We start from the raw sequence: 15,946 nt of genomic DNA on the forward strand, positions 1-15,946 counted from the left end.
TTCGATTGTTTATGTACAGGGCTAAACAACATGGTGCGCAAGCGTAACAAAGAGAGCATAAACAAAGCGCGGGCCGCCATACTGTCGCTGCTGCAAGAGGACCACTGCCGCGAGACGCTCTGCAACTTCGTGTCGCCGCTCAACCCCAGCTTCGTGTGCAAATCTGTCAGGTAACTGTCTACCGTGTCGTGCGTCACTTTCACGCTTACCCACTTGTTAGAACGAGACAGGCATGGTGAGAGACGATAAAGCCGCGACCATCTTAACCCTAGAGATCTAGAATGACGCTTGCGTTTAAAGATAATTGGAGTTTCCAAAAGGCAAGCCATCACGTACGAGTATATGAACATTTTATGAGTGCAAAAGAGGCAGACTATAAATGAAATAGGTCCGCTTTTGGGCTTCATAACGCTGCTTGAATTAACAGTCCCCACACGGGATTGTTATGCCATTTAGGGTTCTTGCTAAATTGGAAATATTGAACACAGACAAAACATCCACCAGACTTAGCATAGTCGCGCTACCCCCTCTGCCACGCATACGGTAATTTTACTCCATGTTCGAGTCGAAAGTGTCTTTGTGTGACGTCCGTGTCTTTGAACGGACCAATCACGGCACGGGACTTCGCTCACCTCGTCCCGCACACCACCGCATTTTAGGCATCATCGGTTGCATGAAATAATTGCTCTGAACTCGGTAGAGGATTCCTAGTCTATGATATTGAACAACCAAATTAGCTAGGACCCTAACCTAAGGGCTGATTTAGACGATGCGCGAACTCGCATGCGATTTTATTTACATTGCGGACTGTGGACTACATCCAATCCAACCGACCAATCAAAACCCGTAATGGTAAAAAAAAAAATGGTATGAAACTCGCATGCGAGTTCTCGCATCGTCTAAATCGGGCTTTAATGGCACAACAAACTCGGAGCGTCACGGTACGATTGATCTCTCGTGTTTATAAAAATATATTATCATTTTGTCTTTAAAAGGGGGTTTTAACCTTGCCAGTGTCGTTCACATTCATTCATTCATTCATTTTGTTCCCAGACCGGAGAAGTGCAAGGTGATGGACAGCAAGATGCGCCCCCTGCAGCTCGAGTTCGAGAACATCGAGTCGTGCGGGCCGGATATCCGGATCATCCTCAAGATCGGCGACGACCTGCGGCAGGACATGTTCACGCTGCAGATGCTCAGGATCATGGACAGTCTGTGGAAGAACGAGGGATACGATTTCCGGTGAGCCTTCATACCTACTCTAAGTACTTTTTTTTAACCGACTTCCAAATCCCAAAGGAGGAGGTTATCAATTCGGTTGTATGTTTTTTATTTTTTTTTATTTTTTATGTTTGTTACTCCATATCTCCGTCATTACTGGACCGATTTTGAAAAATATTTTTTTGATTGTATGTATATGCATACAGATTGGTCCCGTTTTTGTCAAAATCCAGTTCTGATGATGGGATCCATGAGGAATCGACGGAACTCCTCAAACCTTAAAGGCATACATATGGTGATTTTTATGTTTTTATCAACAAATCAAGCATATACATTCAAAAACGTGACATTTGATGAAGTGGAACTGCTGATGATGATCAGAACGGAACTCTTCAACGACGCATAGTTCACCTTTGGCGATTTGTCCTCTTCGTTATGTTTGTTAAGCAAGTTAAGTTTTTAAGCCACAATTTTATCAAGCTTGAGTTCTGATGATGGGATCCATGAGAAATCGAGGGAACTCCTCAAATTTTGAAGGCATGCGTATAGAGATTTTTGTATTTTCATCAGAAAATCAAGCATTTTCATTAAAAACTGTCGCATTTGATGAAGTGGAACTGCTGATGATGATCAGAACAGAACTCTTCAACGACGCATAGTTCACGTTTGGCGATTTGTCCTCTTCGTTATGTTTGTTAAGCAAGTTTAGTTTTTAAGCCACATTTCTGTCAAGCTCGAGTTCTGATGATGGGATCCATAAGGAATCGAGGGAACTCCTCAAATCTTAAAGGCATACGTATAGAATTTTTTGTATTTTCATCATAAAATCAAGCATTTACATTAAAAACTGTCGCATTTGATGAAGTAGAACTGCTGATGATGATCAGAACAGAACTCTTCAACGACGCATAGTACATGTTTGGTGATTTCGATTTTGACTTGGACTGGGACCCCGGACTCATACCCGGATCCGGTTCGGACCCGGACTCGGACTCGGACTCGGACTCGGACCCGGACTCGGACCCGGACTCGGACCCGGACTCGGACCCGGACCCGGACTTGGACCGGGACTCGGACCCGGACTCTGACTCAGAGACCCGGACCTTGACCCGGAAAACCACTATGATACCTAAACTAAATAAACCACTATGATTACCTACCATAAAATGTGGGTATGATGATGCCAAACCCCTCCCGCTCAAACTCCCGTACACCGCATCGCATGCGCCGTTAAGTGGGTTAGGTTAGGTTTGAACTGCGATCCTCACAGAACCGAACAAAAGTGGGTTAGGTTTGGTTAGAACTGCGAGTCTTACAGAAACGAAATGCTACTAGAAAAGTGGGTTTGATTAGGTTCGAACTGCGATCCTCACAGAACCGAACTGCTATCAGAGAAGAGGGTTAGGTTAGGCTAGATAACTACGACCCTTACGGAAACGAAATGCTACTAGAAAGTAGGTACTGGTTTTACCTCCTTTTCTACATAAGATAAGATAATCGTTTATTTGATAAAACACGAGTTATAAATAAGATGTCAATATATACAAATTCAGTTCTTTACATGTCTGGCTGGAATTTCAGCATTCAAATATTTATCACAAAATTAAATTACAAATATTAAATAAGCAGTACAGAATAATGTTGAAGAGAAAAAAAATGTCCATGTGTATCAATGTCAAATTACTAAACTAAATTATCTAAATATTGTTAATTATAAATAGTTGTATTAAATTTTTAATCATTTATGTCATTACCAATTTTCCAACAGTAAACTGTACAATTATTTACATGTCCGGCTGAAATTTCAGCATTCATAATACAATTAAATTTCCAATAGAATAAAAAATACAGAAAAAGAAAACAAATGTTAATGAGTATCAATGTCAAATTCCTACTTAATTAAATCCTATCTAAAAAATTATTAATTTTAAAGTGTTGTTTTATTTCATTTAAGGTATAAAAACAATGTTCCAATAGTAAACTATACAATTTTTTTTGAAAAGCCTTTCCTTCTAGTGTCCTTATACCAACAGGAATAGAATTATACAGATTTACAGCCATACAATAGCAGTTATTTTGGAACAGCTTTAGCCTTTGATGTGTCGGTATCTCTAGGTCGTATTTGTGCCGTTTATCGTTGCCCTTTTTTTTAAATAAACCTATATTTTTTTTAACAAATTTACACATTTCGAACACGTACAAGGATGGTAAAGGCAGTATTTTTTTTCTTTTAAATAATGGCTTGCAGCTATCTAAGTAGTGGGCCCCGCATAATGATCTCACACATCTTTTTTGCGCTTTAAAGACTCTATCGGCCTCGGTAGAGTTGCCCCATATTATTAAGCCGTATCGAATTTGTGATGATACATAGCCGTGAAAGGCTGCGGTTGCTGCCGCTTCAGAGACAATAGAACGCAAACGATACAAAACATAAACAAAACGATCTAGCTTATTACATAAGTAGTTGATATGAGCTTTCCAGTTGCAGTGTTTATCAATATGTATACCCAAGAAAACTGCAGCATCAGTTTCCTTAAGTTGCACGCTATTGAAGTCGGTAGTTACATCAAAGGATCTACTTTTGTAAGTTTGAAATTGGATTAACTGTGTTTTTTTGACATAGTGCACCATCTACCATAATCTTTCACCGGGCCCCATAGAAGTCGGTTTTTTTTTCTTAAAAATTATTTAAAGTGAAAACTTCTTTAGCGGCGCTGTGCACTTTTTGAGTTGGGAAAAAAAAGGTGTTAAACTCGAGACAGCGTAACGCGTAAGGCGCTTACGTGACATCATGTGTGACGGACAATGTCATTGTTTTTTGATTTAAATGCCGTCTAGTGAGTTTCCCTCAAACTGGTATTAATATAACTGTAGTAAGTCAAGTCAAGTAAGTCACACATAGTGCTGCAGATATTTTGCACTAGATGGCGCTGTTATTCATATTTTGAGTTACAATGTCGTTGAGTTTTCACTTCTGCCGGCACTCTCGGAGTGCACCCCGTTGTTTTTTTTTTCAAATAGCTTGGGTACGGCGACACAGTTTATAATGGTAGAATTTATTTCAATATTTAATTGAAATAAATTATGATTTGTTCCAGATTGAACCCCTACAACTGCATATCGTTGGACAACGCGGTCGGCATGATCGAAGTGGTGGACGAGGCGGAGACGGTCGCCAACATACAGAAGGCGAAAGCCAATTTCAATGTTGCCTCCACCATATCCAAGGCCAATCTGTTCCGTAAGCACTAGAATATATAAGTTATTTATTTAGATAGACATAATTACGTTAGGCTAATCATACAGGGTCATTTTTGGACCGTTAGCCATATTTGAATAGATTAGATTAGATTAGATTATTTATTTCATGAAATAAATTACAATACAACTTTGCCTAAGCCAAAATTATAAGAATTTACATCACAATCGTCAAAAACTAAAAACTAACATGCAAGAATTCCATAAACCATTATATAATTTAATATTTTATCTCCCAAAAAGGATCGTCAGGGTAGAATTCACAAGAAATATAAATATGAAATATATGTCAATTTTTCGTTATGATGAGTGATTTAGCATAAAAATATTTAATAACAGAAATATGTCAGTTGTAATAAGGCAATAAAATTTAAAATTATGCAAAAGTAAGATCGAATATGTCAAAGATCAACAGTACACCACATTTATTTACCATTTTATCCACCAAAAACTAAAAAGATGGTCACTGTGCTCGTTTGTTTCGATTCGTGCACTACTATGGCAAAGACAATGCACTAGGTATTGTATCTTTTTAAAAATAAAGAAATGTCTCTTTTAAGTAAAATGAGCCAACTTAAGGATTTAAGGTAGTTTCCCTCCAGGGCCCGATTTATTTTTCCACACTGTATATTAATTAAAATGAATGCCAAAAGTACAGTACCGGTCAAAAGTTTAAGTTCACTCTGCGAAATAAGGTTATCATATTTAATTATGTTCAAATATAGAATATGTTTTGAATCTCAAACGTTTAATTGTTTCCACGACTACCAAATAATAATAAAAATACCTCTTGGAGGAATCGTTTTATGTTATTCGGAAAATTTGATCCATTTAATATTTTTGTTCCGTATTTCCTATGAGATTTCGTGAAGTTAGAAATCATTTAAAATGGGTCGCAAAGCCGATTTTAGTGTCGAAACTCGTGCTGTTATTGTAACTCTGTCAAATGAGGGCTACACGACGCGGAAAATCGCTGAAAAAATTAAGGTTTCTCAAACCGCTGTCGTGAGTACTTTGAAACGAAAACAAAAAACCGGTCTTAATTGCAGTCGATCTCGATCATGTAGGCCAAAAGTCACGTCTAAAAGCGAAGACCAATTTATTTGCGTGCAGAGCAAACGCCAACGTACTCTAACTGCTCCAGAAATTTGCGAAGAACTCAACGCCACCCGAGAACAGCGAGTATCGGTTTCGACAGTGCAACGGCGTCTGCGAAACTATGGTCTAAAAGGTCGTATTGCTGCCAAAAAACCCTTGTTACGTAGTCAGAATAAAGTTAAGAGGTTGAAATGGGCCCAGAAACACAAAAACTGGACGTCTGAACAGTGGTCTAAAGTTTTATTTTCTGACGAATAGAAGTTTGAAATTTTTGGAGGGAGACGTCGTCAATATGTTCGACGACAAGTAGGCGAACGAATGATAAAGCAATGCGTGATGCCAACAGTGAAGCACGGTGGAGGATCAGTTATGGTCTGGGGATGCTTTGCGGGTGATAAAGTTGGTGATCTCGTGAGAGTCAATGGCATAATGGATAAGAAAATGTATCATAACATTTTGCAACGTCACGCTTTTCCATCTGGAAAACGGATTGTAGGCAGAGGTTTTGTTTTCCAACAAGACAACGATCCCAAGCATACGTCGAAGTTGTGCAAAAACTACATTTCATCCAAAGAGAACCAAAAAGAATTAAAATATATGGATTGGCCTCCTCAATCGCCCGACCTCAATCCGATTGAGTTGTTATGGGATGAATTGGACAGGAGTGTGAGAAAAATGCGGCCAACTAATAAAGAACAGCTTTGGGAATACCTATACATTTGTTGGAATAAAATTTCGACATCAACACTGCAAAAACTAATTACGCGAATGCCGAAAGTGTGTATGGCAGCATTGAAAGCAAAAGGCGGATATTTTGAAGAGTCTAAAGTTGGCAAAAACTGATCTTTTTTATTTAATTGTGGTTTTAAATTAGAGAATTACCTTTAATTTATTATGTAATAAAAGATTATTAAATACTTTTATTAGTATATTGTGTTATAGCTTCATTTAACCGAATTTACAGAGTGAACTTAAACTTTTGACCGGTACTGTAAAAGTTTAAAACTTCTCTGGTAACTGTAAAAAAAACATTACATTTCCACAGAATGGCTGCGCGATTACAACCAATCAGAATCCAGCTTCAACAAGGCGGTGGAAGAGTTCACGATGAGCTGTGCGGGCTACTGCGTCGCCACCTACGTCATGGGCATCGCCGACCGCCACCCGGACAACATCATGGTCAAAAAGAATGGACAGGTAATAAAAGTAGCCTAGAATATTCAGTTTATAGTCTAAGAGATACGTCCGCTCCGCGATACAACAAGGCGGTGGAAGAGTTCACGATGAGCTGTGAGGGCTACTGCGTCGCCACCTACGTCATGGGCATCGCCGACCGCCACCCGGACAACATCATGGTCAAAAAGAATAGACAGGTAATGAAAGCAGTCTAGAATATTTAGTTTATATCCTGATATATAGTCAATTCTACGAAAAACGACTATAACGGCGCTTTTAAAATTGTCTTGTCAACAAGTATTTCTACGAAAAGATGTGTAAAGAACGTTTATATCAACGTAAGACGGATGTTTATATGTATATCCTTATATGTTTATATATGTTTCTGGTGCCTTGTTGTACATTTTGCTGCATTTGTCACCCTCTTATCTACTCAAAGGTTAACTGGAAGAGATCCCTAAAACGTATAAGTTAACCTTTATACTTCTAACTGTATGTTATTTTTTAATATGTATTTTTGTACAATGAAGAGTTTACTACTTCTACTACCCGATGTTGAGTCTTATTTAACCATCCGTTGAGATCATTATCGCGGAACAACAATGGCGTTTGACCTACAAGTAGCATAATTACTTTAAGCTAAAATAAGAGTACATTGTGAACGGTGTTCCACAGCTATTCCACATAGACTTCGGCCACTTCCTCGGCCACTTCAAGCAGAAGTTCGGCTTCAAGCGCGAGCGCGTGCCGTTCGTGTTGACGCACGACTTCATCCACGTCATCAACAAGGGCGAGCGCAGCACCGGCGTCAACGAGCCGTTGCACTTCAAGATATTCCGGGAACACTGTGAAACGGTGAGACACTATAGTTCGTTTTTTTTAGCATTAGAAAGAACTTTAAAGAAGGTAAACGATCATGACATGTCTTTTAATTGAAAAACGCCTTTTTAAAAACAATAACTATTACTTATGAAAGCAGAAGAATATAAATGATCGTATTAGATTAATAATTGTTACATATTCGCCGTAACTTATTTTTAAAATGTGTTTTTCTATTAAAAGACAAATCAAGATTGTTTACCTTATTTCTAATGCTAAAAAAAACAAACTATATTCTGATTTCAGAATCTTTGTGTTAAGGTGCAGTAAGTTCGCGTTCTCTCAGTCTCACTGAGCGTAAGCGTAAGCGAGATGGAAGTGCGTGCCCGGGATCGCGGATATCATGTTTTTTAATTTAAATTTTTTCTCATGTTTTAAAAATAAAAATTAAGTAATCGCTGAGTTCCCTCAAGCATAATAATGCCCATTTTTTTTTAGAAATAATTTTCATATGTTTAGCTTTAGTGCAAAATTTATTAATTTTTTTTTAATGTGCATTCTAAATTAGATTCGTTCGTTTTTTTTCTATAGAGCGAAAGTCAGGATTCGAATCGCTGAATTCCCTAGAGAAAGGCCTATATATTTCTAATTAAATTCATGGCAGCCGTATTGTGATCCAAAAAAGCGCTACGACTTTTTTATTTTGCAATCTCTTTCCTGAACTTACTGCACCTTAAGTACATGCAAATACAGTGACTAATGAAATATCAGTACCTATTGGGTAACAGTAGTCTGTTCAGATGCTGGCTAGGTACCAGAATCAGTCGCTAATACGTTAATAATGGTTGTGTGCAGGCCTTCAAGATCCTTCGGCGGCACGGGCACCTGATCCTGTCCCTGTTCTCCATGATGATCTCCACGGGTCTGCCGGAGCTCAAGTCTGAGAAGGATCTGCAGTACCTTCGAGATACCCTCGTGAGTATCCTGGTCACGGCACCAATTATAGTAGTTATTAGATGTAAATTGTAGAGCAATACAATTTTCGTTTGTTGCGACACTCGTGACATCTAGTTTCAAGTAGCGGTACTGATAAATCCGCTACTTGACTACAAAAATAAGCAGTATTTTGGTTACAAGCATGTCACGGGGATTGACCGTCTATATTGTATATTATTAGTCTACTAGCGACCCGCCCCGGCTTCGCACGGGTTAACACATTATAACTTAAACCTTCAAGAATCACTATTGATAGGCGAAAACCGCATGAAAATTCGTTCGTTTTTGAGTTTATCGCGAACATACAAACAAACACACAAACAGACAGACGCGGCGGAGGACTTTGTTTTATAAGGTGTAGTGATGATAAAAGTCTGGCTGATAAAAGATGATAAAATATGGCCTATGTCCAGCAGTGGACGTCCTCTGGCTAATATGATGATGATCATGATAAAAGTAACTAAAAGTGTATACCGCACCCAATAGACATCTATTAGTGGGCTTTTTTCGACTAACTAACATAAATTATTTAAAAGCTTTGATTTGGTACAAGAGAAGCATTTCTCAAGTATAAAAGAGACACCTTTTCTCCAACAGGTACTAGACTTATCAGAAGAAAAAGCGCTCGAGCACTTCCGGCTCAAGTTCACCGAGGCCGTCAAAAACACCTGGATGACGTCCTTCAACTGGGCCTTCCACAACTTCGACAAGAACAACTGACAGCGGCCCGGCCACCGGCGGCGGCCGCCGTCCAAGTACTCCCCGCAGACGCTGTAACCGGCGCTAGGGACTACCAAATAAGGTTCAATTTGCTAGGAGGATTGAGTGCGCATACGACCTTTTTATACAGAGAAAAGTACCGCCATCCGGGCGTTGAAATTTCAACTCTGTGAGTAAATGTAGTAGGTTCAAATTCCCAATAAATGGTGCAAGGAACGCTTCAGGTGTCGCCTTGAGTGTATTGAAACTTATCACGGTTTTGTGTGCCGCGGCAATAGATCTGTGTTTCTTTAAATCTTATTGGTTTTTGAAGGTAAGCTATCTATAGCCGGAAATGTAGAAAATCAATAAAGAGGTATAGGAAGAGATCGAGTATGGAATTAACAAATTGTCTCCAGTAACCCTTTAAAATACCCCGTTTCAAAGTACCCATTTGTATACTTTATAATAGGCTCCATGCGTGCTCAATCCTCCACAGTAACTAGTTAAAGAGCACAATGCTCGCCGCAGTCATACTTAAGTGTGAGAAAAGAGAATAGATAGATAAATATTCAACGTTTAGGATTCGGGCTGGTTGCGTTTTTTGCGTGTATAGCGAAATTGTATGGGTGCGAGGGAAAGTAGACTTTATTTTAATTGTAATTAACGTTATAATCGATGGACTGGAACTGCGGCGAGCATATATTTAATATAGTCTGTTACGAGTTTTGTTACGTTTTCGAAACGACTTCGATTTTATCAAGATATTGCATTTTTTAAAGGCCAAGAGTGTATGCTTGAAGTTCATCACAATTTCGATAACGTAACAAAAGTATATTATGTAGTTATAGGAGCAGAGGAGCCCAAAAATTCGCTTAAGCGATCCATCGAGCGTAGAAAGTTAGGCGGAGTATTGAAGTCGATTTGGAGTCGACTCTGCAGGTCGCGGCGGTCAATAGGCTGTGATAACGACGCGAGATCAGGAGAAGGTTGAAGGGCTGTGCACACTGGACGCGTGCAGTAGACGTGCGCGTTGTGATATATAGACCCTTAGAAAAGACGGCACACCGCTTGCGTAATGTGTGCGTTTAGCAAACGCGGCCGGTGTGCTCTAGCCTAAATTAGGTGATGATTGTGTTTGGAGTTAGTGTTAGTAGGTCATGTGGCAAATGTAGGCAAATGCGGCGGACACCCGACACCGCGCGGTTTCTATTTAGGTCAAATATCAGATTAAACTTTAAGGTTTAGGAATTTGGATCGAAATTTCGTGTTTTCGTGTAGTTTATAAGAGTTTGTGTACTCTAGTGAAATGTTTTCGTAAAGGGAAGGGAAGTATGGCGATGTACGGACCGCCGCGACCGGGCTCCTCTCGTTGTATATTGTTACGCCATTAACTATATAAATCATGCATTATAGACGTAATTTTTGCACCTACTAGCTTTTTTAAATGTCCCTGACTAATACAGGGTGACCGCACTGTTAAAACTAAAGAGACGCAATCTTCTCAGTTGAGGCCTAGCGGTGTTCGCACCCTGTATATTTTCGATGGGGATTTATCATAGTTTTAGCAGTATTATATCGATCATAATGTAAGTATCGATTTAGGGTGAGAAGCTATTTTTAAGTTTTTTATAACTTCAGGCTACCTCAGGGTGTGGTGTACTAACGCGAACTCACTAAACACTCGCAATATTTCAATTGTCTTAGTTCGCCCCCGTCACATGTATTATATTATGGTCACTTCAGACTAAATAACTTTAAGGGTCGGTCGCACCGAACCGTCTGTAACCGTCGAAACGTTCCCTAAATTTTATTGTATTGGAAAGTTCCGTAGTTCTGTTGTGTAACGTTGATCAGTCCGTCGAGTGTGGTTGGTGCCACTGGGCCATAGTGAAATGACAGAGTTTTTACTAGCTAGGCTACTATAGTTGTTGCGATGACAAGGATGAATAAAACATGGATTATAGCCACACTTAACTGGCAAATCTGAACCTTATATATTTGAAAATAAGGTCCATCGTACATACTTTAACCGCAAAAGACGTCAACTGGCGCGGCTACAGACCAATATCAACCTTCGTGCATTGTGACAAGGTTCATGATTCCGCGCCGCGCACCATACGTGTGGCGTCAACCTTGTAAGGCACACGGTCCTACTCACAGGCAAGATATCCTCCAGACTGAGCATAGTAGCGCTACCCCCTCTGCTACAAATATGTATACGGTATACTCCATTTTCGAGTCAAAGTGGGGTCTTCGCGTAACGTCCGTGTCTTTGAACGGACCAATCACGGCACGCGACTCGCTCACCTCGTCATCCGCACCCCAGTATTTTTGGCAGCATCGGTTTCATGAAATAATTGCTCTAAACTCCGTCTAGAGGATTCCTAGTCTGATGTCCTACCTATAGTTCTTATTAAGTTCGATGAAATTTAAATCATGTTCGATTGGAATAGAGTTGCATTTGCTTTGTTTCGTTTATTTCATCCAAACCAAAATCAAGACTATTTCTTACACTATACGTTCTAAAGGTTTTGTTTCTTGTATGTTGGTTTAGGAGGTGAAGAGTATTGCTGTTACTATTAGTGCTATCCTTGTCGTTGCCGTTGACAGTAAACGTTTACCGTGTGTCAGAATGTTATAAGCGTGTGATTCACTATAACTGGCATCTTAGAATGAAATTGAATGAAAACAATGTGAATGAATGAATTGATATGATTCACAGTTATAGATATCATTAGTTCATTCATTCAAGCCAGTTTAGTATACCGAAGATCGAATTGTATGAGAAAAACTATCTTTGCTTTGTTGACGATTAATTGTTATCTAAACATAGTTTTTGGCCGCTTTGAGCTCATAATAGCTCTTTCGGGTTTAGTCCAGTTTTATAGAAAATAATAGTCTCACGACTACGTATTTCTCGACGCTTATAATTGAACGAGATATACCAATAGATACCATCAGTGACTATAAGATGGTAACTTATAAACTAATTCAACATAAAAATCTTAACTGGTAGTGTGACCAGTTAGCTCAACTTAGATCACTAAAATAATGAAATTTAGCACTGAATGGGACGCCTTAGTTTACTAAACGTCGATTACTGATACGAATATGCCTTACCGATATACAGTGAAACCTGGATAATTGGAAAAACTTCAATAATTGCAGACAAGTGACCGGTCTCGGCACGAAAAGACCTCTAAGATAACAGAAATTATGGACTCTTTAACACAAAATTGGCGGTCGCTTGAGATTTCAACTATCCAGGTTTCACTGTACTTTAGATTTAAGTTATTACAACACACTTAGCAAATTAGCGTTAATGATCTAATTGATCTACGTCAGTGTATTTAATTGATGGATTCGCCGAATATCACATCACGTTTGGCAATTGTGTATCAATTAATGGTTCAAAAAAGCTACCGCATTTATTGTGTCTTGAGGAAAAGTTTGTTTGACGATATAGTTGTATTAGCTGAAATATTATGACTGATTGCCTTATAATGATTTTAGGGGCTTATTTCTAGTGATCGGGGATTTGGTTGCCACTTTTTTTATCTTATGAAATGTTTTTAGTGGGTAATTGTATTTCAAAAATATAAACATACATAATATATATAGCGTATTTGTGAAAAATTCAATCCATATTGCGGGCCTACTCCCGTATCCATACAACAAAAACTATATGATCCCGCGGCGTGGCAACCAAATCTTCGATCACTACTTATTTTATATTAAATATTAACTGTATAGTATTAGAAGTTTGCCAACGTAATAATTCTAATATTATCAGGTAATATTTTTATAACCGGTCTCTAGAAATTTATTAAAACTAAAAATGGGTCGACTGCAAAAAATAATTCACTGTTTTCATGTGTTCATTGTTCAATGTCATTGCTAATTCTGAACCGTACGATAAAAGACAGTAGACGCATTCAATATTACCTCAATTTAATGATAACATATCAATCAGCGTTTTTAGATTAGATGGTCAATGCACTTGTTTGCCGACATCCTATTGCCGTCAAACAGCGGTAAATGTCACAATTAAGAGTGTTCTTATTTTTGAACGCCATATACAGCTAGCATATGGTACACGTCGAACGTTTTTTTAACCCCTGGAGTTCAGCCGAAATTTGCTAGCCAAGAAACTACCTTGAGGTTTATAATTTATAATTGAATTTTGAATGTCATCTCGTCGCGATATATCGCGCCCGCTGAACTCGACGGCTTAAGAAAGCAAATTAAACATTAGTCCAAAAAAAATAGTGTTGGTAATTTGGAAAATATAAACTTAGATAATTATAGTTTTCGACGGCGTACCAATAGATGCCAATGGCGTTCTATAGTCTAATTCGGTGTTCATGATAACCTCAATTATTCTATACAGCACAGTATAATAATGTATTAATAATTTCAATCGAATTCACTAAATTATGAAAATAATTTGCAGTGACTAATAAATTAATAATGTTATATTTGATATGTTTATGGGTTGTTTGCGGTAAAGCCGCCGCTATAGACACCGCCTGGCGTCTAAAGGAACGCGTAATGAGACCGTTGCGGTTGTGGTTTCACTAGATCAGTACACCTTACGGTACCGAATGTGGAGTACCTACCGATCATAAAATCTTTCAGACTTGCGCTTTTTTGCGTGCGACATGATAAAACAGAAATTAAATTTTAAATTTCCATGGGTTTTGTGATAGAGTTGACGCGCTCGTGACCTCTCATCGCCGCATTAGATCGACAACCAACATCATAAGCACGCAAAATTAGCACACTTGCCAAATGTTGATACGCGCAAATAACGCCAGTCTGAAAGGCTTTTAGCCGGCATTTCGGGATGCACTTACGATTTTAGTCCTCAAGTTACATACAATTAAGCTCAAAATATCTACCATAGCGTAGTAGTCCATTGAACTGCCATTTAGCATCGCATAGTCTGAGAGCATTCACGTAGAAATAATAGTAGCAGTAAGTTGGTCCTCTGACTAAACAAATTGTCGCGTTAAGAATACCGGACATATCTGTATTTGAAAATTCGATCAATTGTGTACCTTATCGTTTGACACCCAAGATATATAATTGAGTGACTTTTCAGACATAGATACGCCAGATATGCTTATCGCGGCAAGCACATTATAAACTGACACTGACTACAATAATTATACGAATATGTTATAATATTAACGTTTACATATTTTTGAGTGGCATCTTAGCGAGTTACATTTTATTCCTAGCATAGTTAGATTGTGAGAGTTTGCTCTGCATAATATACCAAGTATTGACACTGAAACATCACAGTTTACTTGTCACGACTAGCCGAGTACGTATTCAAAGAATATAGGATAAAATATAATAGAATTTATAGCATGTACGAATGACTAAGACTTGAATTTTGTAATTTGAAACATGATATGTATTTGAATCGATCACAATTGTGTTACCGGTTTATTCGTGAATGTAAACTATCTTGTTAGAATAGAAATCAAGTCAGACGAAGCCACCGCGTACTTCCGTAATACCATTACCTTCCGTATCTTACAATAGAAGAGCATTCATGCTATATTTTATAATTGATATTTAACTCTCGATACGCCACCGTAAGCCTATTTACCGCTAATAAATAAATAAGCAATAATTATAGTGAGATGAACAAAAACTCCAATTCGAACTAGCCTACTCGCCAGATATAGACACTAAACAATAGTATTAGATTAGACTATACATACCATAGTATCTACACCCAATTACATATAATACATTAATAAATAATTCCATGAATTTATAGTATAATCTTTATAACGAATAATGCACGTCTTGAGATTATTGGATAGCGGCAGTCATATAGTTACAATAGCTTAGACGGTCCCGAATCGTATCACCGTCGGTTTAGCCATATGCCTAGATATTACCAGACTCATAGACTAAAATATAACCCGGAATGCTTCCTATGTAGTGCTAAATATCTCATACGTTTACCTATAGTTTTAATACGATTACAGAAATGAGTTTCGTTTGTGCAATGTAAATAATACCGTTATTTTATTTATAAATATGATTAAGCATGATCGAGATAGCTTTCGTTTATGGGTTATTGTGAAACATGGCGGCGGAGCGGGGAAGGCGCAGTAATCTAACAAATTATCTACGGTGCCGATTCAGAATTCAAAATAGTACTGAATAATTATTGTAGCGAAATATACAGGGTTTAAAATTCAGTCGAGACTAATTATACTCTATGGTTTTAAGTTTATACAACCCTCCCCGCCCCGTGTCACGGTTAAGGTAACGATTAGGTACTACGAAATAATGTCGAGACTGGGAGAGAAATCCCAAGGGTTATTCATAGTAAGTAATTCACCAAATAATATTATAAATGAATGAATAAATGTATGTTAACGCAATGTCATTGTGAATTACCTAGCCAGTAAGTTTACAATATAAAGAGGAGTATGTTAGCCATATTGCTAAAGCATATTATTGTTAAGGTTCATGAAACATCTCAAGTCTACATACAATAGTTCCTTTGTCATGTGTCATTTATAATCATACGAGTAACGCAGAAAATAAAAAGATATTCATAAAAATATTGTATAAAATAATGTACCGATTAATTATTTGCTATCTCAAATATGATTTTTCTTGAATAAACATTTACATACGAGACTAA

The 15,946-nt window shown here is 38.1% G+C and overlaps 1 protein-coding gene across 1 annotated transcript in view; it reads left to right on the top strand.

The window, feature by feature from the left end:
- LOC134665011 (phosphatidylinositol 4,5-bisphosphate 3-kinase catalytic subunit delta isoform) overlaps nucleotides 1-15,942 on the top strand; it is a 49,836-nt gene extending 33,894 nt beyond the window's left edge. The window contains exons 13-19 of the mRNA XM_063521781.1: nucleotides 20-170; nucleotides 1,054-1,242; nucleotides 4,320-4,462; nucleotides 6,623-6,774; nucleotides 7,429-7,608; nucleotides 8,428-8,547; nucleotides 9,166-15,942. Of these exons, the coding sequence (XP_063377851.1) occupies nucleotides 20-170; nucleotides 1,054-1,242; nucleotides 4,320-4,462; nucleotides 6,623-6,774; nucleotides 7,429-7,608; nucleotides 8,428-8,547; nucleotides 9,166-9,288 (1,058 nt within the window). The 3' untranslated portion in view covers nucleotides 9,289-15,942. The remainder of the gene's footprint in view (nucleotides 1-19; nucleotides 171-1,053; nucleotides 1,243-4,319; nucleotides 4,463-6,622; nucleotides 6,775-7,428; nucleotides 7,609-8,427; nucleotides 8,548-9,165) is intronic.
- The last annotated feature ends 4 nt before the right edge of the window (nucleotides 15,943-15,946 follow it).

The sequence above is a fragment of the Cydia fagiglandana genome, chromosome 6 (assembly GCF_963556715.1).
Source record: "Cydia fagiglandana chromosome 6, ilCydFagi1.1, whole genome shotgun sequence".
In the NCBI taxonomy this organism is placed as follows: domain Eukaryota; kingdom Metazoa; phylum Arthropoda; class Insecta; order Lepidoptera; family Tortricidae; genus Cydia; species Cydia fagiglandana.